The 25,240-nt window shown below is 41.0% G+C and overlaps 1 protein-coding gene across 2 annotated transcripts in view; it reads right to left on the bottom strand.

The window, feature by feature from the left end:
• Nucleotides 1-25,240, bottom strand: part of KLHL20 (kelch like family member 20) — a 163,879-nt gene that overhangs the window by 16,818 nt on the left and 121,821 nt on the right. For both annotated transcript variants that reach the window (XM_053693256.1, XM_053693257.1), the window contains 2 exons: nucleotides 17,753-17,961; nucleotides 12,682-12,788 (listed from right to left, as the gene is read on the bottom strand). In XM_053693256.1, the coding sequence (XP_053549231.1) occupies nucleotides 12,682-12,788; nucleotides 17,753-17,961 (316 nt within the window). The remainder of the gene's footprint in view (nucleotides 1-12,681; nucleotides 12,789-17,752; nucleotides 17,962-25,240) is intronic.

Raw genomic sequence — 25,240 nt, 5'->3', positions numbered from 1 at the left:
AGTGGAACGAGTGAACTTTTCTTTTCGTTCACCTTCCATCCATGTGACCTTAGAAATGCCAGTACTAACTCTGTATGAGACTTGGCAGTTTGAAAGCTTGAAGCTTGTATCAGAATGTCGTCTAGGTAAGGAGCTACCGAAATTCCCCGCGGTCTTAGTACCGCCAGAAGAGCACCTAGAACCTTTGTGAAGATTCTTGGAGCTGTAGCCAATCCGAATGGAAGAGCCACAAACTGGTAATGCCTGTCTAGAAAGGCAAACCTTAGATACCGGTAATGATCTTTGTGAATCGGTATGTGAAGGTAAGCGTCCTTTAAGTCCACTGTGGTCATGTACTGACCTTCTTGGATCATGGGTAAAATTGTCCGGATAGTCTCCATTTTGAATGATGGAACTCTTAGGAATTTGTTTAGGATCTTTAAATCCAGGATTGGTCTGAAAGTTCCCTCTTTTTTGGGAACCACAAACAGATTTGAGTAAAACCCTTGTCCCTGTTCCGACCGTGGAACTGGATGGATTACTCCCATTAACAATAGATCTTGTATGCAGCGTAGAAACGCTTCTTTCTTTGTTTGGTTTGTCGACAACCTTGACAGATGAAATCTCTCTCTTGGAGGAGAGTGTTTGAAGTCCAGAAGGTATCCCTGAGATATTATCTCTAGCGTCCAGGGATCCTGGACATCTCTTGCCCAAGCCTGGGCGAAGAGAGAAAGTCTGCCCCCCACTAGATCCGATCCCGGATCGGGGGCCCTCAATTCATGCTGTTTTAGTGGCAGCTGCAGGCTTCCTGGCCTGCTTGCCCTTGTTCCAGGACTGGTTAGGTCTCCAGCCTTGTCTGTAGCGAGCACCAGAACCTTCTTGTTTTGGAGTAGTGGAAGATGATGCTGCTCCTGCTTTGAAATTCCGAAAGGAACGAAAATTAGACTGTCTAGCCTTAGGTTTGGCTTTGTCTTGAGGTAGGGCGTGGCCCTTACCTCCTGTAATGTCAGCGATAATTTCTTTCAAACCAGGCCCAAATAAGGTCTGTCCCTTGAAAGGTATATTAAGTAATTTGGACTTAGAAGTTACATCCGCTGACCAGGATTTTAGCCACAGTGCTCTGCGCGCTTGAATGGCGAATCCGGAATTCTTAGCCGTAAGCTTAATTAAATGTACTACGGCTTCCGAAATGAATGAATTAGATAGCTTAAGTACTCTAAGCCTGTCTGAAATGTCGTCCAGCGTAGCTGAACCAAGATTCTCTTCTAGAGACTCAATCCAGAATGCCGCTGCAGCCGTGATCGGCGCAATGCATGCAAGGGGTTGCAATATAAAACCTTGTTGAACAAACATTTTCTTAAGGTAACCCTCTAATTTTTTATCCATTGGATCTGAAAAGGCACAGCTATCCTCTACCGGGATAGTGGTACGTTTAGCTAAAGTAGAAACTGCTCCCTCCACCTTAGGGACCGTTTGCCATAAATCCCGTGTGGTGGTGTCTATTGGAAACATCTTTCTAAATATTGGAGGGGGTGAGAACGGCACACCGGGTCTATCCCACTCTTTAGTAATAATTTCAGTTAGTCTTTTAGGTATAGGAAAAACGTCAGTACTTGTTGGTACAGCAAAATATTTATCCAACCTACACATTTTCTCGGGTATTGCAACTGTGTTACAATCATTCAGGGCCGCTAACACCTCCCCTAGTAAAACACGGAGGTTTTCCAGCTTAAATTTAAAATTTGAAATATCTGAATCCAATCTGTTTGGATCAGAACCGTCAGCCGCAGAATGAAGCTCTCCGTCCTCATGTTCTGCAAGTTGTGACGCAGTATCTGACATGGCCCTAACATTATCAGCGCACTCTGTTCTCACTCCAGAGTGATCACGCTTGCCCCTTAGTTCTGGTAATTTAGCCAAAACCTCAGTCATAACAGTAGCCATATCTTGTAATGTTATTTGTAATGGCCGCCCAGATGTACTTGGCGTCGCCATATCGCGCACGTCCCGAGCGGGAGATGCAGGTACTGTCACGTGAGGCGAGTTAGTCGGCATAACTCTCCCCTCGTTGTTTGGTGAAATTTGTTCAATTTGTACAGATTGACTTTTATTTAATGTAGCATCAATACAGTTAGTACATAAATTTCTATTGGGCTCCACCTTGGCTTTAGTACAAATAGTACAGGTCTCATCTTCTGAATCAGACATGTTTAACAAACTAGCAAATAAACTTGCAATTTGGAAATACTATACAAGTAAAATACAATGAAAAAAACGAACTGTGCTTGAAAAGCACTGAATATATATAACAGATGAAATCAATCAGCTTTGTAAAACAAAATGAAACTTAGCAAAGGCTTGTACCCAGTAGCAAGAAATAACTAACCCTGAGGCATAAAAAAGTTAAAGAATAAACGTTTTTTATCACAGTCAACTACAATCTTATAGCTCTGTTAGATTACTTCCCTCAAATTAGCTTTGAAGATCCCTGGGTTCTGTAGAGATAAACCGGAACATGCAGGAAAAAACAATGAGCTTTTGACTGAAATTTTTGATGCGTAGCAAAAGCGCCAAAAAAGGTCCCACCCCCTCACACACAACAGTGAGAGAGATTAAAAACTGTCATAATTAGATCCAGCAACTGCCAAGTGGAAAAAACATAATTTATGCTTACCTGATAAATTCCTTTCTTCTGTTGTGTGATCAGTCCACGGGTCATCATTACTTCTGGGATATAACTCCTCCCCAACAGGAAATGCAAGAGGATTCACCCAGCAGAGCTGCATATAGCTCCTCCCCTCTACGTCAGTCCCAGTCATTCGACCAAGAATCAACGAGAAAGGAGTAACCAAGGGTGAAGTGGTGACTGGAGTATAATTTAAAAGATATTTACCTGCCTTAAAAACAGGGCGGGCCGTGGACTGATCACACAACAGAAGAAAGGAATTTATCAGGTAAGCATAAATTATGTTTTCTTCTGTTATGTGTGATCAGTCCACGGGTCATCATTACTTCTGGGATACCAATACCAAAGCAAAAGTACACGGATGACGGGAGGGAAAGGCAGGCTCATTATACAGAAGGAACCACTGCCTGAAGAACCTTTCTCCCAAAAATAGCCTCCGAAGAAGCAAAAGTGTCAAATTTGTAAAATTTGGAAAAAGTATGAAGTGAAGACCAAGTTGCAGCCTTGCAAATCTGTTCAACAGAGGCCTCATTCTTAAAGGCCCAAGTGGAAGCCACAGCTCTAGTGGAGTGAGCTGTAATTTTTTCAGGAGGCTGCTGTCCAGCAGTCTCATAGGCTAAACGTATTATGCTACGAAGCCAAAAAGAGAGAGAGGTAGCAGAAGCTTTTTGACCTCTCCTCTGTCCAGAGTAAACGACAAACAAGGAAGAAGTTTGGCGAAAATCTTTAGTTGCCTGCAAGTAGAACTTGAGGGCACGAACTACATCCAGATTGTGTAAAAGACGTTCCTTCTTTGAAGAAGGATTTGGACACAAGGATGGGACAACAATCTCTTGATTGATGTTCCTGTTAGTGACTACCTTAGGTAAGAACCCAGGTTTAGTACGCAGAACTACCTTGTCTGAGTGAAAAATCAGATAAGGGGAATCACAATGTAAGGCTGATAACTCAGAGACTCTTCGAGCCGAGGAAATAGCCATTAAAAACAGAACTTTCCAAGATAACATTTTTATATCAATGGAATGAAGGGGTTCAAACGGAACACCCTGTAAAACGTTAAGAACTAAGTTTAAACTCCATGGTGGAGCAACAGCTTTAAACACAGGCTTGATCCTAGCTAAAGCCTGACAAAAGGACTGGACGTCTGGATTTTCTGACAGACGTCTGTGTAACAAGATGGACAGAGCTGAAATCTGTCCCTTTAATGAACTAGCTGATAAACCCTTTTCTAAACCTTCTTGTAGAAAAGACAGTATCCTAGCGATCCTAACCTTACTCCAGGAGTAACCTTTGGATTCGCACCAGTATAGGTATTTCCGCCATATTTTATGGTAAATCCTTCTGGTAACAGGCTTCCTAGCCTGAGTTAGGGTATCAATAACCGACTCAGAAAAACCACGTTTTGATAAAATCAAGCGTTCAATTTCCAAGCAGTCAGCTTCAGAGAAGTTAGATTTTGATGTTTGAATGGACCCTGTATCAGAAGGTCCTGTCTTAGAGGTAGAGACCAAGGCGGACAGGATGACATGTCCACTAGATCTGCATACCAAGTCCTGCGTGGCCATGCAGGTGCTATTAGAATTACTGATGCTCTCTCCTGTTTGATTTTGGCAATCAATCGAGGAAGCAGCGGGAAGGGTGGAAACACATAAGCCATCCTGAAGTTCCAAGGTGCTGTCAAAGCATCTATCAGAACTGCTCCCGGATCCCTGGATCTGGACCCGTAGCGAGGAAGTTTGGCGTTCTGGCGAGACGCCATGAGATCTATCTCTGGTTTGCCCCAACGTCGAAGTATTTGGGCAAAGACCTCCGGATGAAGTTCCCACTCCCCCGGATGAAAAGTCTGGCGACTCAAGAAATCCGCCTCCCAGTTCTCCACTCCCGGGATGTGGATTGCTGACAGGTGGCAAGAGTGAGACTCTGCCCAGCGAATTATCTTTGATACTTCCATCATTGCTAGGGAGCTTCTTGTCCCTCCCTGATGGTTGATGTAAGCTACAGTCGTGATGTTGTCCGACTGAAACCTGATGAACCCCCGAGTTGTTAACTGGGGCCAAGCCAGAAGGGCATTGAGAACTGCTCTCAATTCCAGAATGTTTATTGGAAGGAGACTCTCCTCCTGATTCCATAGTCCCTGAGCCTTCAGAGAATTCCAGACAGCGCCCCAACCTAGTAGGCTGGCGTCTGTTGTTACAATTGTCCAGTCTGGCCTGCTGAATGGCATCCCCCTGGACAGGTGTGGCCGATAAAGCCACCATAGAAGAGAATTTCTGGTCTCTTGATTCAGATTCAGAGTAGGGGACAAATCTGAGTAATCCCCATTCCACTGACTTAGCATGCATAATTGCAGCGGTCTGAGGTGTAGGCGTGCAAAAGGTACTATGTCCATTGCCGCTACCATTAAGCCGATCACCTCCATGCATTGAGCTACTGACGGGTGTTGAATGGAATGAAGGACGCGGCATGCATTTTGAAGCTTTGTTAACCTGTCTTCTGTCAGGTAAATCTTCATTTCTACAGAATCTATAAGAGTCCCCAAGAATGGAACTCTTGTGAGAGGAAAGAGAGAACTCTTCTTTTCGTTCACTTTCCATCCATGCGACCTTAGAAATGCCAGAACTAACTCTGTATGAGACTTGGCAGTTTGAAAGCTTGAAGCTTGAATTAGAATGTCGTCTAGGTACGGAGCTACCGAAATCCCTTGCGGTCTTAGTACCGCTAGAAGGGCACCCAGAACCTTTGTGAAGATTCTTGGAGCCGTAGCCAATCCGAATGGAAGAGCTACAAACTGGTAGTGCCTGTCTAAGAAGGCAAACCTTAGATACCGGTGATGATCTTTGTGGATCGGTATGTGAAGGTAAGCATCCTTTAAATCCACTGTGGTCATGTACTGACCCTCTTGGATCATGGGTAAGATTGTCCGAATAGTTTCCATTTTGAACGATGGAACTCTTAGGAATTTGTTTAGAGTCTTTAAATCTAAGATTGGCCTGAAAGTTCCCTCTTTTTTGGGAACCACAAACAGGTTTGAGTAGAACCCTTGTCCTTGTTCCGACCGCGGAACCGGATGGATCACTCCCATTAATAACAGATCTTGTACGCAGCGTAGAAACGCTTCTTTCTTTATCTGGTTTGTTGACAACCTTGACAGATGAAATCTCCCTCTTGGGGGAGATAATTTGAAGTCTAGAAGGTATCCCTGCGATATGATCTCTAGAGCCCAGGGATCCTGAACATCTCTTGCCCAGGCCTGGGCGAAGAGAGAGAGTCTGCCCCCCACTAGATCCGGTCCCGGATCGGGGGCTCTCGGTTCATGCTGTCTTTGGGGCAGCAGCAGGTTTCCTGGCCTGCTTGCTCTTGTTCCAGGACTGGTTAGGCTTCCAGCCTTGCCTGTAACGAGCAACAGCTCCTTCCTGTTTTGGTGCAGTGGAGGTTGATGCTGCTCCTGTTTTAAAGTTCCGAAAGGGACGAAAATTAGACTGTCTAGCCTTAGCTTTGGCTTTGTCTTGAGGTAGGGCGTGGCCCTTACCTCCTGTAATGTCAGCGATAATCTCTTTCAAACCGGGCCCAAATAAAGACTGCCCCTTGAAAGGTATATTAAGTAATTTGGACTTAGAAGTAACATCAGCTGACCAGGATTTTAGCCACAGCGCCCTACGTGCCTGTATGGCGAATCCTGAGTTCTTAGCCGTAAGTTTGGTTAAATGTACTACGGCCTCCGAAATGAAGGAATTAGCTATTTTAAGGACTCTAAGCCTGTCCGTAATGTCGTCTAGCGTAGATGAACTAAGGTTCTCTTCAAGCGACTCAATCCAAAATGCTGCCGCAGCCGTAATCGGCGCGATACATGCAAGGGGTTGTAATATAAAACCTTGTTGAACAAACATCTTCTTAAGGTAACCCTCTAATTTTTTATCCATTGGATCTGAGAAAGCACAGCTATCCTCCACCGGGATAGTGGTACGCTTAGCTAAAGTAGAAACTGCTCCCTCCACCTTGGGGACCGTTTGCCATAAGTCCCGAGTGGTGGCGTCTATTGGAAACATCTTTCTAAATATTGGAGGGGGTGAGAACGGCACACCGGGTCTATCCCACTCCTTAGTAACAATTTCAGTTAGTCTCTTAGGTATAGGAAAAACGTCAGTACTCGCCGGTACCGCAAAGTATTTATCCAACCTACACAGTTTCTCTGGTATTGCAACGGTGTTACAATCGTTGAGAGCTGCTAAGACCTCCCCTAGTAATACACGGAGGTTCTCCAATTTAAATTTAAAATTTGAAATATCTGAGTCCAATCTGTTTGGATCAGAACCGTCACCCACAGAATGAAGCTCTCCGTCCTCATGCTCTGCGAGCTGTGACGCAGTATCAGACATGGCCCTAGCATTGTCAGCGCACTCTGTTCTCACCCCAGAGTGATCACGCTTGCCTCTTAGTTCTGGTAATTTAGACAAAACTTCAGTCATAACAGTAGCCATATCTTGTAATGTTATCTGTAATGGCCGCCCAGATGTACTAGGCGCCAAAATATCACGCACCTCCCGGGCGGGAGATGCAGGTACTGCCGCGTGAGGCGAGTTAGTCGGCATAACTCTCCCCTCGCTGTTTGGTGAAATTTGTTCACATTGTACAGATTGACTTTTATTTAAAGTAGCATCAATACAGTTAGTACATAAATTTCTATTGGGCTCCACCTTGGCATTGGAACAAATGACACAGATATCTTCCTCTGAGTCAGACATGTTTAACACACTAGCAAAAAACTTACAACTTGGTTATAATCTTTTTTAGCAAAAAACGTACTGTGCCTCAAAGAGGTACTAACGATTAAATGACAGTTGAAATAGTGAACTGAAAAACAGTTATAGCATCAAACTTTAAAACAACAAAACTTTTAGCAAAGGTTTGTTCCCATTAGTAAAATAACAATAATTAAATTTGACATAAAAAATACAAAGCAACGTTTTTATTCACAGTCACTATAAGAATTCTCACAGCTCTGCTGAGAGAATTTACCTCCCTTCAAAGAAGTTTGAAGACCCCTGAGATCTATCAGAGATGAACCGGATCATGCAGGAAAAATAAAAGTAACTGACTGGTATTTTTTGATGCGTAGCAAAGAGCGCCAAAACGGCCCCTCCCTCTCCCACACAGCAGTGAAGAGAAACGAAACTGTCACAAATAAAGCCAAAAAAACTGCCAAGTGGAAAATAATGCCCAAATATTTATTCACACAGTACCTCAGCAATGTAAACGATTCTACATTCCAGCAAAAACGTTTAACATGATAAATAGTTATTAAAAAGGATTAGTGACCTTTAACAGAGTAGTTCCGGTGAAATACCATCCCCAGAATACTGAAGTGTATACATACATGTCATTTTAACGGTATGGCAGGATTTTCTCATCAATTCCATTCAGAAAATAAAAACTGCTACATACCTCAATGCAGATTCCTCTGCCCGCTGTCCCCTGATCTGAAGCCTTTACCTCCCTCAGATGGCCGAGAACAGCAATATGATCTTAACTACTCCGGTTAAAATCATAGTAAAAAACTCTGACAGATTCTTCCTCAAACTCTGCCAGAGAAGTAATAACACGCTCCGGTGTTATTTTAAAATAACAAACTTTTGATTGAAGTCATAAAAACTAAGTATAATCACCATAGTCCTCTCACACATCCTATCTAGTCGTTGGGTGCAAGAGAATGACTGGGACTGACGTAGAGGGGAGGAGCTATATGCAGCTCTGCTGGGTGAATCCTCTTGCATTTCCTGTTGGGGAGGAGTTATATCCCAGAAGTAATGATGACCCGTGGACTGATCACACATAACAGAAGAAATAGTGCCCAAACATTTTATTCACCCAGTACCTCAGAAAATGAAAACGATTTTACATTCCAGCAAAAACGTTTAACATAATTAAGAATTATTAAAAAGCCTGTTGTATTTCTATTAGGCTAAAATCTTATATACACAGTGTAATTCCAGTGAAGTACCATTCCCCAGAATACTAAAATGTAAATTATACATACATGATATAATGTCGGTATGGCAGGATTTTCTCAGCAATTCCATTGTTAGAAAATAAAAACTGCTACATACCTTTTTGCAGAATAAACTGCCCGCTGTCCCCTGATCTGAAGTTTACCTCTCCTCAGATGGCCGAGAAACAGCAATATGATCTTAACAACTCCGGCTAAAATCATAGTAAAAACTCTGGTAGATTCTTCTTCAAACTCTACCAGAGAAGGAATTACACACTCCGGTGCTATTAAAAAATAACAAACTTTTGATTGAAGAAATAAACTAAATAAAATCACCATAGTCCTCTCACACATCCTATCTAGTCGTTGGGTGCAAGAGAATGACTGGGGGTGACGTAGAGGGGAGGGGCTATATGCAACTCTGCTGGGTGAATCCTCTTGCACTTCCTGTTGGGGAGGAGTAATATCCCAGAAGTAATGATGACCCGTGGACTGATCACACTTAACAGAAGAAATTGCCCCCTCGACCTTAGGGACTGTTTGCCATAAGTCCTTTCTGGGGTCGACCATAGGAAATAATTTCTTAAATATAGGAGGAGGGACAAAATGTATGCCAGGCTTCTCCCACTCCTTATTCACTATGTCCGCCACCCGCTTGGGTATTGGAAAAGCGTCGGGGTGCACCGGGACCTCTAGGAACTTGTCCATCTTGCACAATTTTTCTGGGATGACCAAGTTGTCACAATCATCCAGAGTAGATAGCACCTCCTTAAGCAGTGCACGGAGATGCTCTAATTTAAATTTAAATGTCACAACATCAGGTTCTGCCTGCTGAGAAATTCTTCCTGAATCAGAAATTTCCCCATCTGACAAAACCTCCCTCATAGCCACTTCAGATTGGTGTGAGGGTATGACAGAGCAATTATCATCAGCGCCCTCCTGCTCTACAGTGTTTAAAACAGAGCAATCACGCTTTCTCTGAAATGCAGGCATTTTGGATAAAATATTTGCTATGGAGTTATCCATTACTGCTGTCAATTGTTGCATAGTAACAAGCATTGGCGCGCTAGAAGTACTAGGGGTCTCCTGCGTGGGCAAAACTGGTGTAGACACAGAAGGAGATGATGTAGAACTATGTCTACTCCCTTCATCTGATGAATCATCTTGGGCAACTTTACTATCTGTGGCAGTACTGTCCTTACTTTGTTTGGACGCTATGGCACAATAATCACACATATTTGAAGGGGGAGACACTTTGGCTTCCATACACACAGAACATAGTCTATCTGAAGGCACAGACATGTTAAACAGGCTTAAACTTGTCAATAAAGTACAAAAACCGTTTTAAAACAAAACCGTTACTGTCTCTTTAAATTTTAAACAGTCCTCAGCCATATGCAGAACAGCTGCCAGGCAAAATACTGTGCTCGTGTCGACCGTGGAAATCTGCCCAATTCCACTATAACAATATGCAACATGGGAATGTCCACAGCACAATTTGCTTAAAAAAGTATCTTTATTGACAAAAGATAGAGCGACGTTTCGTGACTACTGTCACTTAATCATGCTATCATAAATTTTAAACAGGGCACACTTTATTACTGAATATGTGAAAAACTATGAAGGAATTGTTCAATTTTAACCAAAATTTCACCACAGTGTCTTAAAGCATTCAAAGCATTGCACCCCAAATTTCAGGCTGTTAACCCTTAAAATGTGGAAACCGGAGCCTTTTACAGTTTTAACCCCCTTACAGTCCCAGCCCCAGCCTTTGCTGCAACTTCACCAAACCCAGGGGAGTATACGATACCAAATGAAGCCTTCTAGAAACCTTTTCAACTAATTCCAGACCCACACACATGCAGCTGCATGTATTGCTCTCAAAAGTAACTGCGCAGTAATGGCGCGAAAATGAGGCTCTGCCTACTACAGAGAAGGCCCTTCCTGACTGAGAAGGTGTCTAAACCAGTGCCTGACGTAAAAAAACGTTCCCCAAAGTTATAAAGTGTGAATTTCAACATCAAACTGTATAAAATGCCTAAAGCAATCGATCTAGCCCATAAAAGTGTCTACCAGTTTTATAGCCCATATTAAGCCCTTTATTCTGTTTGAGACTAAGAAAATAGCTTACCGATCCCCATGAGGGGAAAAATGACAGCCTTCCAGCATTACACAGTCTTGTTAGAAATATGGCTAGTCATACCTTAAGCAGAAAAGTCTGCCAACTGCTCCCCCCAACTGAAGTTCTCATCTCAACAGTCCTGTGTGGGAACAGCAATCGATTTTAGTTACTGCTGCTAAAATCATACTCCTCTCACAAACAGAACTCTTCATCTTTTTCTGTTTCAGAGCAAATAGTACATACCAGCACTATTTTAAAATAACAAACTCTTGATAGTAGAATAAAAACTACAACTAAACACCACATACTCTTCACCATCTCCGTGGAGATGCTACTTGTTCAGAGCGGCAAAGAGAATGACTGGGGGGCGGAGCCTGGGAGGGACTATATGGACAGCTTTTGCTGTGCTCTTTGCCATTTCCTGTTGGGGAGGAGAATATTCCCACAAGTTATGGATGACGCTGTGGACCGGACACACCAATGTTGGAGAAATGAAAGTATATTGAAGACTTCTTTTTAAATATGTGCTTTATCATTTTATATTACCATCTCAAAATGTTTAATTTCCCTTTAAATTACATAGGGCCAAATTACAAGTGGAGCGCTACATATCGCTTTCATGAAATGTGAGCTGGTAATACAAGATAGCCGCAATGCAAACTCAAGCTCACGTTGGCATTGCTAAGAAGCATTGCGCTCATAAGAGCACGCTTCCATAGGTTCCTTTGAGATCCTTGTTCTGATGATGTCAGAGATGGCAACCACCAACTTTAACCCCAAAATACTGCCTAGCGCAGTACTTTTATTAAAAAAATAACGATGGTAGCATCTTTTATTTTTTTATAAACTACACTAGTTACGTCTGCTAAGATCATAGAAAACGGTCATAGAAAACGCAGGCAGATTCTTCTTCTAATGCTGCCTGAGAATAAACAACACACTCCGGTGCCATTTAAAATAACAAACTTTTGATTGTAGAAATAAACTAAGTTAAAAAACACCACAGACCTCTCACAGCGACCTATCTAGTTAGGCTGCAAGAGAATGACTGAATATGACATGTGAGGGGAGGAGCTATGTAGCATGCTCTGCTGGGTGATCCTCTTGCAGCTTCCTGTTAGGAAGAGATATATTCCATAAGTAATGGATGACCCGTGGACTGACTACACTACAAGAGAAATAAATTTATCAGGTAAGCATAAATTATGTTTTTTGGGGCAGATTTATAAAATTAACCAGAGATCTGATCTCTGGTTAATTTTATAAGCGCTAATTGCTACCGCAAGCTTGCGGTAACAATAACCAGCCGCTTGTAATGGCTGGTTAATTATAGCATTTCTGCAAACGGGCAAATTTGCCCGTTTGCGGGAGCACAATAATTTAGCGCTCCACTTGTAATCTAGCCCATAGTGTACAATTTTCTTAGCGGAACAGAAATATTAATTTACTAGTGATGATCTGAAAGTTAGTTAAAGACATGATTCAGATGTGCATACAATTTTAAACAACTTATTTTACTTCTATTTTATTTACTTTGCTCTATTTGTATCCTTTGTTTTAAAGCATACCGTACTGGGAGCCAGCTGCTGATTGGTGGCTGCACATATGCCTCTTGTCATTGGCTCACCTAATGTGTTCAGCTAGCTCCCAGAAATGCATTGGTACTCCAACAAAGAATATGAAGAGAATGAAGCAAATCTAATAAATAGTATATTGTAAAATTGTTTAAAATAGTATGTTTTGTCTGAATCATGAAAGAAAAATGTTGGATTTCATGTTTCTTTAAGTATTGCAAGTCAAGGGACAAATGTGAGACTTATTTTTCAAGTAACAGTCAATACCTAACTTATTTTTTATAAAAATGTTATTCTTTCTTCCAAAACAATGAAAACTTAGGAAAGCACTTACCGCCATGTGTTTGCATCTGGATCAAACACTTCTATCGTCTTTAAATAGGTTGTCCCGTCAAAACCTCCTACTGCCATTAGTTGTCCGTTTACAACAGCAAGGCCGACCTAGGGCAAAAAAAAAATAGTGTTCAAGATCCCTGGGAGAAACAAAAGCCATGGCTCGTGAAGTCTACATTCCATCCATTGATGGAGTTTTTTTGGATCTTCAGTCTTTATTTTACCAGAGGGGTACAGATTAAAGCAACATTGTAATGCTTAAAAGGAACACTAAAGCCAACATTTTTCTTTCATGCTTCAGATAGAAAATACAATTTTTACAAAGTTTCAAATTTACTTCCATTATCAAATGTAATTCTCATGTTATTTTTTGTTGAAGAGATACCCATGTAGGTAGCGTGTATATGCTTGAAGCACTACATGACAGGAAATAGTGCTGCCATCTAGTGTTCCTGCTAATGTATAACATTGTTGCAAAACTGCTGCTATATAGTGCTGCAGACACAAACAGGCTCTTGAGCTTACATTTCTGCTTTTCAACAAAGAAAAATATGATAATAAAAGTAAATCAGAATGTTGTTTAAAATGTTATGTTCTATCTAAATCATGAAATAAAAAAAAATGGATTTTATGTCCCTTTAAATGAAAAGCTCTTATTTGTTATAGCATGTCATTTTTGCACTGTTCACGAAAGAACTACGTGCGTTTCACCCCTTTGCAGTTATAGCCCAGATTGAGAGCCTTAAGCACTGCAGTTGCAGAGCTGAACAAAGCCAGTGATTGAGGGGTCATATGACTGCTGCATTAGATTAGTTTACCAGCTATTTCTGCTCAAGACCAGCAGTTCTCTGCAACTTCATTTGCAGGAGTAAAAAACACATAGGACGCCACAATGCAACAAATCAGAGCATGTAATTTTTGTATTACCACATCACTATATATTATAGCTAACATGCAGTTACATTTCGCCTTCTGCTGATCAATTCTTTTCAAAGTTAAATGCAATGGCAGATCACAAACATAAGGCAAAATGCTTGAATGTATAATAAACTCAGTTGGCAAAAAAAACAATTTATTCTTACTCAATATATTTTTCGTTCTTTCATGATGGTAAAAGTCCATAATTCCTTACTTGTGGAAATTCATCTCCTGGCCAGCAGGTGGAGGCAAAGACATCCCACATCATTGCTTTAAATATCTTTCCTATTTCCCTTTCTCTTCTAATAGTACATATAGCCAAGGACAGGAGGAAGTAGTAAGAAAGATGGTAGGGTAAAGAGTTGCAAACTAAACTTCCGCCAACTAGGAAATATGGGCAGGTTTGTAGACTCTCACCACCAAGAAAGAAAGGAAGGAATTAATCAGGCAACTAATTATATTTTATTACTTAAGGTGGTGAGATTCCTTAATTGTGGGAAATCATATACCCAAGCTGTGGAGCCCACAAAGGAAAACAGGTGAATGGGTGAACAAAGGAAAAAACAGGAAAATAAGGAAAGGCAGACACCTATTTAACAGTTACTACTGCCGGAACGACCTTCTTTACAAAAACTGCCTCCGCCAAGGCAAACACAACAAACTACTAAAAGTTTGTAAAAGTATGCAAAGATGACCAAATTGCAGCCTTGCAATTTGTTCTACTGAAACCTCATTCTTAAAAAAACCAAGATGTAGACTAAGAACAAGAGCCCTGTGACTCAAACTCTTTAACTATGACATTAAAGAAACTGAAGTGGTCCTTTTGACCCTTATGTTTACCTGAAAACAGGACAGACAAGCTAGAGGACTGAGGGAAATCCTTAGTAGATTGCAAATAGAATTTTAACACCCGAACCACATCCAGATTATGCAGCAATCTCTCCTTTGAAGATTTCAGATTGGGACCTAAGTAAGGTACCACAATTTCTTGTTTAATGTTTTCTGGAGAAAACACCTTAGGTAGAGGTCCGGACAAAGTTCGTAAGACAGCCCGGCCCTGATGAAACACGAAATATGGCGGATCAAAAGAGAGCTGAGAAAATGGCTAACAAACGAGCACGTTTCCTATGTAATAAAATGAAAATAAATTAAATATAACCCTTAGAGAGCTGGTCGATAAGCCTTTGTCTAAGCCATCCGGAAGGAGTTGTAAGATTCATGGAATTCTAACAGAATGCCCTGTATATCCCCAATCTAAACACCAAGATAGATACACTTTACAAACCTTGTGGTAAATTCTCCTAGGGATAGGTTTACAAGTCTGAATCAAAATCTCTTTTACAGAGTCGGGAAACCTCTCTGAGAAAAAACAAAGAATTCAATCTACATGCAGTAAAACTTAGAGAGGACTGAAGGTTTTGATAAAAGAACAAACCTTGAGAAAGTAGGTTTGGTAGTTGAGTAAGATGCCACGGAGGAGCACTGGACATCATCTGCAAACCAGATCCCCCGAGACCAAGTAGGAACTATTAACATTGCAGAAATGTGATCCTGCCTTATACGAGCAATTACCCTCGGCAAGAGTACAATTGGTGGAAAAAGACAAACAAGCGTATAGAGAATCTATTATTTTGACTTAAGGATATCTCGACCTCGACCCATAACTGGGGAGTTTGTGATTTAGATGAGACACCATTAAAATCTATTTTTGGAAGACCCCAGCGATGCCCCAACTATTGAAAACCTTCTGCTTGAGTGACCATTCCTCTGAATGTACTGTCTGGAGACTGAGATAGTCCGCTTCCCAGTTGTTGACCCCAGGAACGTGGATTGCTGAGATGGAACACTGATAATCTGCTGCCCAATTCAAGATCTGTGAAACCTTGTTCATCGCTGGAGAAATGTGGGTACCACCCTGATCATTGATGTACGCTACTGCCGTGATGTTGTCTGACTGAAAACGAACTAAAGGAACAGATTTAAAAAGAGGCCGAGTCTGAAGCGCTCTGAAAATCGCACATAGCTCCAAGACATTTATTGGCACCCTCGCCTCCTGAGGCGATCAAACCCCCTATGATCTTTGAAAGCCTCAGATCACTACCCAACCTGACAAACTGGCATCCGTGGTATTTATTTTCCATGATGGATGCAGTAAAATCCTCCCCAGAGACGCCAGAATAGAGGGTGATGTCCATAAAGAAAGATTGTCTGACTACCTAGTCCAACTGCTTAACTATGACAAGTTGGTGTGATCTCCATTCAACTGACATTGCATGTAAAGCTGTAGTGGACATAGATTAAAATCTTGCAAACTGAATGGCATATGATGCTGCCACCATCAGATCCATGACCTCACCAAAGCCTGAGATAGGGAATGTAAATTTCGGCACACGGATTGTAGCTTTAGAAACACCCTCACGGAGACCACATCTATGATTACCCCCCCAAAAAAAAGAAAACTCTTGTACACGGATTTAACTTAACATTTAACATGACTGTGAATAAACCAAAAGTAGTGTGCACAGTCGCTAAATGTAAACATTGAGCTTAAACCAAAACATTGTCAAAGTATGGTACCACTGCTATTCCATGCCCTCTGACAACTGATGGTAGAGCTCCCAGATCCTTTGTAAATATTCTTCCTTCTTTGAAACAATGAGAAGATTAGAATAAAATCCTGTCCCTTGTTCTGATGTACTCCCATGTCCCTCAAATCCTGTACACACAAAGAATGCAGTGCCTTTCCAGTCTCATTGAGATAACAGAATACACCCCTCTCTCGAGGAGGACGCGACTGAAAACCAATCCTGTAAGACTCAAAAATTTCCATAACCTAGAGATTATGGATGGACTGAGCCCAGGCCTTCTGAAAAAAAAAAGCTTTATCTGCCCCCTGCCAGCACAGAATCTGGATTGGGCCCGTACCATCATGCAGATTTTGCAATGGTAGTGGCCTTCTTGTTCTGCTTGGACTTATTCAATACTGGATTAGGTTTCTAGGTAAATTTGGGGGAAATCTGATTTTTGCATAGAAAAATATATCTGATTTCTGGATTGGTGAAAGGAAAACTCCCTTGCTACCGATGACCATAAAAATAAGAGTCCAGGCCTGGAACAAACAAGATCTTTTCTTTGAAAGCTGTCAGCAGTCCGACTTTGATACCATGTCAGCAGACCATGACTAACCACGGAGCCCTTCTAGCAAGTGCTGCCAAGGCTGTATTCTTCGCATTAATATGGACAATCTGAATGATCGCAACACAAAAAAAGCAGTGCGTCAGACGCAAGCAGCAAATTCCCTCTTAAATATCTTCTAAGAATGATTCCTCTGAAACCAAGTCAGATGCTATGCCTGCAACACCAGCGATACCCACAGATGGTTGTAATACGAGCAACTCCTGCAGAAAAGCCTTCTGGAGAAATCCCTCAAACTCCTATCCATAGGGTCTCTAAATAAGAAGGAGAGAACAGAACCCCGGATTTATCTTACTCCTTAAAATAATAACCATGACCAAGGCAGGGACCAGAAAAGCCTCAACTGACTTAGATTTGGACTTGAAAATAATATTTGATTGCTGTAAAGGCTTACCATCGGCTGACTTTAGTCTTCAATTCTTCTTTAAGTAGGAAACCTAAATGTTCCAGCGAAAATTTAAATCAAACAGGCAAACGAGAGACTGAGTGTGGGACACCTTAAAGTGACAACAAGCTTAATATTCCTCAAATGTGTCCAATATGTCCCTTTCAAAGCTCAATTAAAGCCACACTCTGTCAAGCTCAGATTAGAACTGGTAACTTCACAAGCTTGCAATGCACATCCAGTACTATTCTATGTCCCTCTCTCCCAGGAACAATCCTATGAGGGAACATTTAGGATTAATATCCCAATAATTCTTCAATAAATCCTGAGCACCTCTATACTTGCCTTCTCCTAGACAAGGCAAAAAACTACTGGGAGGAAAAGGGAAGTAGGAGGGATACTTAAAGCTCTGATGCAGTGTCTTTGCCTCCTCTAGTGGCCAGGAGATGAATTCCCACAAGGAATTGTAGACTCACCACCTTAAGAAAGAAAAGAATATCTGTTAATATGCCAACTTTCAACACTGTTTATATCCATTGCCGGACTTGCCATTATTTATATGACAACTACTTACCCCACTTCGCCGAGATGTCATGGCAACTACTGGTGACCATTGGTTGGTTCTAGGGTTATATCGCTCAGCACTGCTGAGTTCTGTAGTGTCATCTCTTCCTCCCACTGCATAGATCATATCCTGATATACTGCACAGCCAAGGTGCTTCCTTCTTGTGCCCATGGGTGCTATTGTGTGCCAGCGGTTCTCCTGGGGGTTATACCGTTCCACTATGGATGGGGGATCAGAAGGAGAAGTACATTTAAAAAGTCTAATTTAACGACTTTTGAGGTTGCCTGACTTCAATGCCTTTAAAGGTCTTTACAATTTACATGTGTGTGACCATAAATAGATCAGACCCAAAAATTTTTAAAACATAATAAATTGCTTTCAACTACAGTATTAATTGAAAGAGAAAGTAGTCTTTCTTGTTTACCTGATGATGTATTTGGCATCTATTTGATGCTAGTCTTCAATTTAATACATATATTAAATATATACTGGATATATCACAAAACACTGTGATTATGAAACTGTGCAACAACAGAACAGGGTGTTTCCAAATTTAAATTTGCCATACAAGCCATAAACAGCTACGCAGCTCAAAACTAAGTATCTCAAAATATATTTGGACAACATCAAATTAAAAGGGGCATTATATACTAGCAAAACAAAGGGAAGAGATCCCAGATTTGCTGGAAAAGGCAAAAATTATATTGTCTCCCAGCTGACCTTGTCTATATTATAGAAGGAGGTAACTGGCTGGGAGTGTGCTTAGAGCACATTACAACATTTGAATCAAGGAAAAAACCCTATTAAGAGAATAGGGAAAAGTATGCTCTTTACACATAAAGTATATATGTTTCCACTTAAAATTTAACTTTTACTAGTTATAGTTAAAAAAGGCAGCAGAAATAGAAGTTGTATCAGGGGCTTCTTGTTTATTTTAACTGCACTCTGTTAACTTCAGACTATCTACTAATTGATATTTTTATTTGTTGTTGTAACAATTGGGGCATATTGTGGGAAGGATGGGGAAGGGATATATAGTATATTTAGTATTAAAAAGTAGCTTATCTACCCTAATATAGGGCAATACAGAACACAGTTCCTAAATAGAAGCTCTTACATTTACCTAATATTGTTGATTTTTCCCCTCCTCCTCATATGAGATAGACAACCTAAAATCAGCAACACTGAAGTACTTTATACAAGTTACAGAGATGTGTTTTCAACTATTTTTCTGGCACGCTAGATATAACTTCTATTTCTGCTGCCTTTTTTAACTATTACTAGTAAAAGCTAAATTTGAAGTGGAAAAACATAATTTATGTAAGAACTTACCTGATAAATTAATTTCTTTCATATTGGCAAGAGTCCATGAGCTAGTGAGGAATGGGATATACAATCCTACCAGGAGGGGCAAAGTTTCCAAAACCTCAAAATGCCTATAAATACACCCTCACCACACCCACAATTCAGTTTAATGAATAGCCAAGTAGTGGGGTTATAAGAAAGGAGTAAAAAGCATCAACAAAGGAATTTGGAAATAATTGTGCTTTATACAAAAAAATCATAACCACCATAAAAAGGGTGGGTCTCATGAACTCTTGCCAATATGAAAGAAATTAATTTATCAGGTAAGTTTTTCACATAAATTATGTTTTCTTTCATGTAATTGGCAAGAGTCCATGAGCTAGTGACGTATGGGATAGCAATACCCAAGAAGTGGAACTCCACGCAAGTCACTAGAGAGGGAGGGATAACAATAAAAACAGCTATTTTCCGCTGAAAAAAATTAATCCACAACCCAAAACATAAGTTTATTCTCATAAATGAAAGGAAAAAACTTAAATCATAAGCAGAAGTATCAAACTGAAACAGCTGCCTGAAGAACTTTTCTACCAAAAACATACCAACAACAAGAATATCAGGAAGTTTAGCAATTTTTCCGTGGAATAAAACAGAAAGAGCAGAGATTTGGCCTTTCAAGTAACTTGCAGACAAACCTTTATCCAAACCATCCTGAAAAAACTGTAAAATTCTAGGAATTCTAAAAGAATGCCAAGAGAATTTATGAGAGGAACACCATGAAATGTAAGTCTTCCAAACTCGATAATAAATCTTTCTAGAAACAGATTTACGAGCCTGTAACATAGTATTAATCACTGAATCAGAGAAACCTCTATGACTAAGCACTAGGCGTTCAATTTCCATACCTTCAAATTTAATGATTTGAGATCCTGATGGAAAAACGGACTTTGAGACAGAAGGTCCGGTCTTATTGGAAGTGGCCAAGGTTGGCAAATGGATATCCGAACAAGATCTGCATACCAAAACCTGTGAGGCCATGCTGGAGCCACAAGCAACACAAACGATTGCTCCATGACGATTCTGAAGATCACTTTTGGAAGAAGAACTAGAGGCGGGAAAATATAAGCAGGTTGATAATACCAAGGAAGTGTCAATGCATCCACTGTTTCCGCCCGAGGATCCCTGGACCTGGACAGGTACCTGGGAAGTTTCTTGTTTAGATGAGATGCCATCAAATCTATTTCTGGAAGACCCCACATCTGAACAATTTGAGAAAACACATCTGGGTGGAGAGACCACTCTCCCGGATGTAAAGTCTGACAACTGAGATAATCCGCTTCCCAATTGTCTATACCTGGGATATGAACCGCAGAAATTAGACAGGAGCTGGATTCCGCCCAAACAAGTATCCGAGATACTTCTTTCATAGCTTGAGGATGGAGAGTCCCACCCTGATGATTGACATATGCCACAGCTGTGATATTGTCTGTCTGAAAACAAAAGAATGGTTCTCTCTTCAATAGAGGCCAAAACTGAAGAGCCCTGAGAATTGCACAGAGTTCCAAAATATTTATTGGTAATCTAGCCTCTTGAGATTTCCAAACCCCTTGTAAAAAGACTCGCATCTGTTGTGATCACATTCCAGGTTGGACAAACTAAAGAGGCCCCTAGAACAATACGATGGTGATCTAACCACCAAGTCAGAGATAATCGAACATTGGGATTTAAGGATATTAATTGTGATATCATTGTATAATCCCTGCACCATTGTTTCAGCATACAAAAGCTGGAGAGGTCTCATATGAAAACGAGCAAAGGGGATCGCGTCCGACGCTGCAGTCATGAGACCTAAAACTTCCATGCGCATAGCCACTGAAGGGAATGACAGACTGAAGGTTCCGACAAGCTGAAACCAATTTTAATCGTCTCTTATCTGTTAGAGACAGAGTCATGGACACTGAATCTATCTGGAAACCTAAAAAGGTTACCCTTGTCTGAGGAATCAAAGAACTTTTTGGTAAATTGATCCTCCAACCATGTTTTTGAAGAAACAACACTAGTTGATTTGTGTGAGATTCTGCAGAACGTAAAGACTGAGCAAGTAACAAGATATCGGCCAAATAAGGAAACACAGCAATACCCCGCTCTCTGATTACAGAGAGTAGGGCACCGAGAACCTTTGAAAAGATTCTTGGAGCTGTTACTAGGCCAAAAGGAAGAGCAACAAATTGGTAATGCTTGTCTAGAAAAGAGAATCTCAGGAACTGATAGTGATCTGGATGAATCGGAATATGAAGATATGCATCCTGTAAGTCTATGGTGGACATATAATGCCCTTGCTGAACAAAAGGCAGAATAGTTCTTATAGTCACCATTTTGAATGTTGGTACTCTTACATATCGATTCAAAATGAATGAATTTTCGTTCTTTGGGACAATAAATAGATTTGAATAAAACCCCAGACCCTTTTCCTGAAACTGAACTGGCATGATTACCCCTGATAACTCCAAGTCTGAAACACACTTCAGGAAAGCCTGAGCCTTTACTGGGTTTGCTGGAATGCATAAGAGAAAAAATCTTCTCACAGGCGGTCTTACTCTGAATCCTATTCTGTACCCCTGAGAGACAATACTCTGAATCCATTGATTTTGGACCGAATTGATCCAAACATCTTTGAAAAATCTTAATCTGCCCCCTACCAGCTGAGCTGGAATGAGGGCCGCACCTTCATGTGGATTTGGGGGCTGGCTTTGATCTCTTAAATGGCTTGGACTTATTCCAATTCGAGGAAGGCTTCCAATTTTAAACAGATTCCTTGGGGGAAGGATTAGGTTTCTGTTCCTTATTTTGTCGAAAGGAACGAAAACGGTTAGAAGCTTTAGATTTAGACTTAGGTCTTTTATCCTGAGGCAAAGAAACTCCCTTCCCCCCCAGTGACAGTTGAAATTATTGAATCCAACTGAGAACCAAATAATGTATTACCTTGGAAAGAAAGAGATAGCAATCTGGACTTAGAATTCATGTCAGCATTCCAAGCTTTAAGCCACAAAGCTATTCTAGCTAAAATAGCTAGAGACATAGATTTAACATCAATTTTGATGATATCAAAAATGGCATCACAAATAAAATTATTAGCATGTTGAATCAAGATAACAATGCTAGACAAATCAGGATCCAATACTTGTTGCGCTAAACTTTCCAACCAAAAAGTTGAAGCAGCTGCAACATCAGCCAAATAAATTGCAGGCCTGAGAAGATGAACTGAATATAAATAAGCTTTCCTTAGATAAGATTCAAGTTTCCTATCTAAAGGATCTTTAAAAGAAGTACTATCTTCCGTAGCCACTGAAGGGAATGACAGACTGAAGGTTCCGACAAGCTGAAACCAATTTTAATCGTCTCTTATCTGTTAGAGACAGAGTCATGGACACTGAATCTATCTGGAAACCTAAAAAGGTTACCCTTGTCTGAGGAATCAAAGAACTTTTTGGTAAATTGATCCTCCAACCATGTTTTTGAAGAAACAACACTAGTTGATTCGTGTGAGATTCTGCAGAACGTAAAGACTGAGCAAGTACCAAGATATGCTAGACAAATCAGGATCCAATACTTGTTGCGCTAAACTTTCCAACCAAAAAGTTGAAGTAGCTGCAACATCAGCCAAATAAATTGCAGGCCTGAGAAGATGAACTGAATATAAATAAGCTTTCCTTAGATAAGATTCAAGTTTCCTATCTAAAGGATCTTTAAAAGAAGTACTATCTTCCGTAGAAATAGTAGTACGTTTAGCAAGAGTAGAGATAGCCCCATCAACTTTGGGAATCTTTTCCCAAAACTCTAAAGAAACTGCTGGCAAAGGATACAATTTTTTAAACCTTAAAGAAGGAATAAAAGACGTACCAGGCCTATTCCATTCTTTAGAAATCATATCAGAAATAGCATCAGGAACTGGAAAAAACTCTGGAATAACCACAGGAGGTTTATAAACAGAATTTAAACGTTTACTAGTTTTAATATCAAGAGGACTAGTTTCCTTCATATCAAATGTAATCAACACTTCCTTTAACAAAGAACAAATATACTCCATTTTAAACAAACAAGAAGATTTGTTAGTGTCAATATCTGAGGCAGGATCTTCTGAATCAGATAGATCCTCATCAGAGAAGGATAATTCAGTATGTTGTCAGTCATTTGAAATTTAATCAACTTTATGAGAAGTTTTAAAACAGAATTTATGTTTACCTGATAAATTACTTTCTCCAACGGTGTGTCCGGTCCACGGCGTCATCCTTACTTGTGGGATATTCTCTTCCCCAACAGGAAATGGCAAAGAGCCCAGCAAAGCTGGTCACATGATCCCTCCTAGGCTCCGCCTACCCCAGTCATTCGACCGACGTTAAGGAGGAATATTTGCATAGGAGAAACCATATGTTACCGTGGTGACTGTAGTTAAAGAAAATAACTATCAGACCTGATTAAAAAAACCAGGGCGGGCCGTGGACCGGACACACCGGTGGAGAAAGTAATTTATCAGGTAAACATAAATTCTGTTTTCTCCAACATAGGTGTGTCCGGTCCACGGCGTCATCCTTACTTGTGGGAACCAATACCAAAGCTTTAGGACACGGATGAAGGGAGGGAGCAAATCAGGTCACCTAAATGGAAGGCACCACGGCTTGCAAAACCTTTCTCCCAAAAATAGCCTCAGAAGAAGCAAAAGTATCAAAGTTGTAAAATTTAGAAAAAGTGTGCAGTGAAGACCAAGTCGCTGCCTTACATATCTGATCAACAGAAGCCTCGTTCTTGAAGGCCCATGTGGAAGCCACAGCCCTAGTGGAGTGAGCTGTGATTCTTTCAGGAGGCTGCCGTCCGGCAGTCTCATAAGCCAATCGGATAATGCTTTTAATCCAGAAGGAGAGAGAGGTAGAAGTTGCTTTTTGACCTCTCCGTTTACCAGAATAAACAACAAACAAAGACGAAGTTTGTCTGAAATCCTTAGTAGCTGCTAAGTAAAATTTGAGAGCACGAACTACATCCAAGTTGTGCAACAAACGTTCCTTCTTTGAAACTGGATTAGGACACAAAGAAGGCACAACTATCTCCTGGTTAATGTTTTTGTTAGAAACAACTTTTGGAAGAAAACCAGGTTTAGTACGCAAAACCACCTTATCTGCATGGAACACCAGATAAGGAGAAGAACACTGCAGAGCAGATAATTCTGAAACTCTTCTAGCAGAAGAAATTGCAACCAAAAACAAAACTTTCCAAGATAATAACTTAATATCAACGGAATGTAAGGGTTCAAACGGAACCCCCTGAAGAACTGAAAGAACTAGGTTGAGACTCCAAGGAGGAGTCAAAATTTTGTAAACAGGCTTGATTCTAACCAGAGCCTGAACAAAGGCTAGAACATCTGGCACAGCTGCCAGCTTTTTGTGAAGTAACACAGACAAGGCAGAAATCTGTCCCATCAAGGAACTTGCAGATAATCCTTTTTCCAATCCTTCTCGAAGGAAGGATAGACTCTTAACCTTGTCCCAAGGGAATCCTGCAGATTCACACCAACAGATATACCAAATTATGTGGTAATTTTTCTGGTTACAGGCTTTCAGGCCTGAACAAGAGTATTAATAACAGAATCTGAGAACCCTCGCTTTGATAAGATCAAGCGTTCAATCTCCAAGCAGTCAGCTGGAGTGGGTCGAACGGACCTAGAACAAGAAGGTCTCGTCTCAAAGGTAGCTTCCATGGTGGAGCCGATGACATATTCACCAGATCTGCATACCAAGTCCTGCGTGGCCACGCAGGAGCTATCAAAATCACCGACGCCCTCTCCTGATTGATCCTGGCTACCAGCCTGGGGATGAGAGGAAACGGCGGGAACACATAAGCTAGTTTGAAGGTCCAAGGTGCTACTAGTGCATCCACTAGAGCCGCCTTGGGATCCCTGGATCTGTACCCGTAGTAAGGAACTCTGAAGTTCTGACGAGAGGCCATCAGATCCATGTCTGGAATGCCCCACGGTTGAGTGACTTGGGCAAAGATTTCCGGATGGAGTTCCCACTCCCCCGGATGCAATGTCTGACGACTCAGAAAATCCGCTTCCCAATTTTCCACTCCTGGGATGTGGATAGCAGACAGGTGGCAGGAGTGAGACTCCGCTCATAGAATGATTTTGGTCACTTCTTCCATCGC

This window comes from Bombina bombina, chromosome 10 (genome assembly GCF_027579735.1).
Source record: "Bombina bombina isolate aBomBom1 chromosome 10, aBomBom1.pri, whole genome shotgun sequence".
NCBI lineage: Eukaryota > Metazoa > Chordata > Amphibia > Anura > Bombinatoridae > Bombina > Bombina bombina.
Note: the sequence above shows the minus strand (reverse complement) of the source record. Positions and strands in the feature narration are given on the sequence as shown.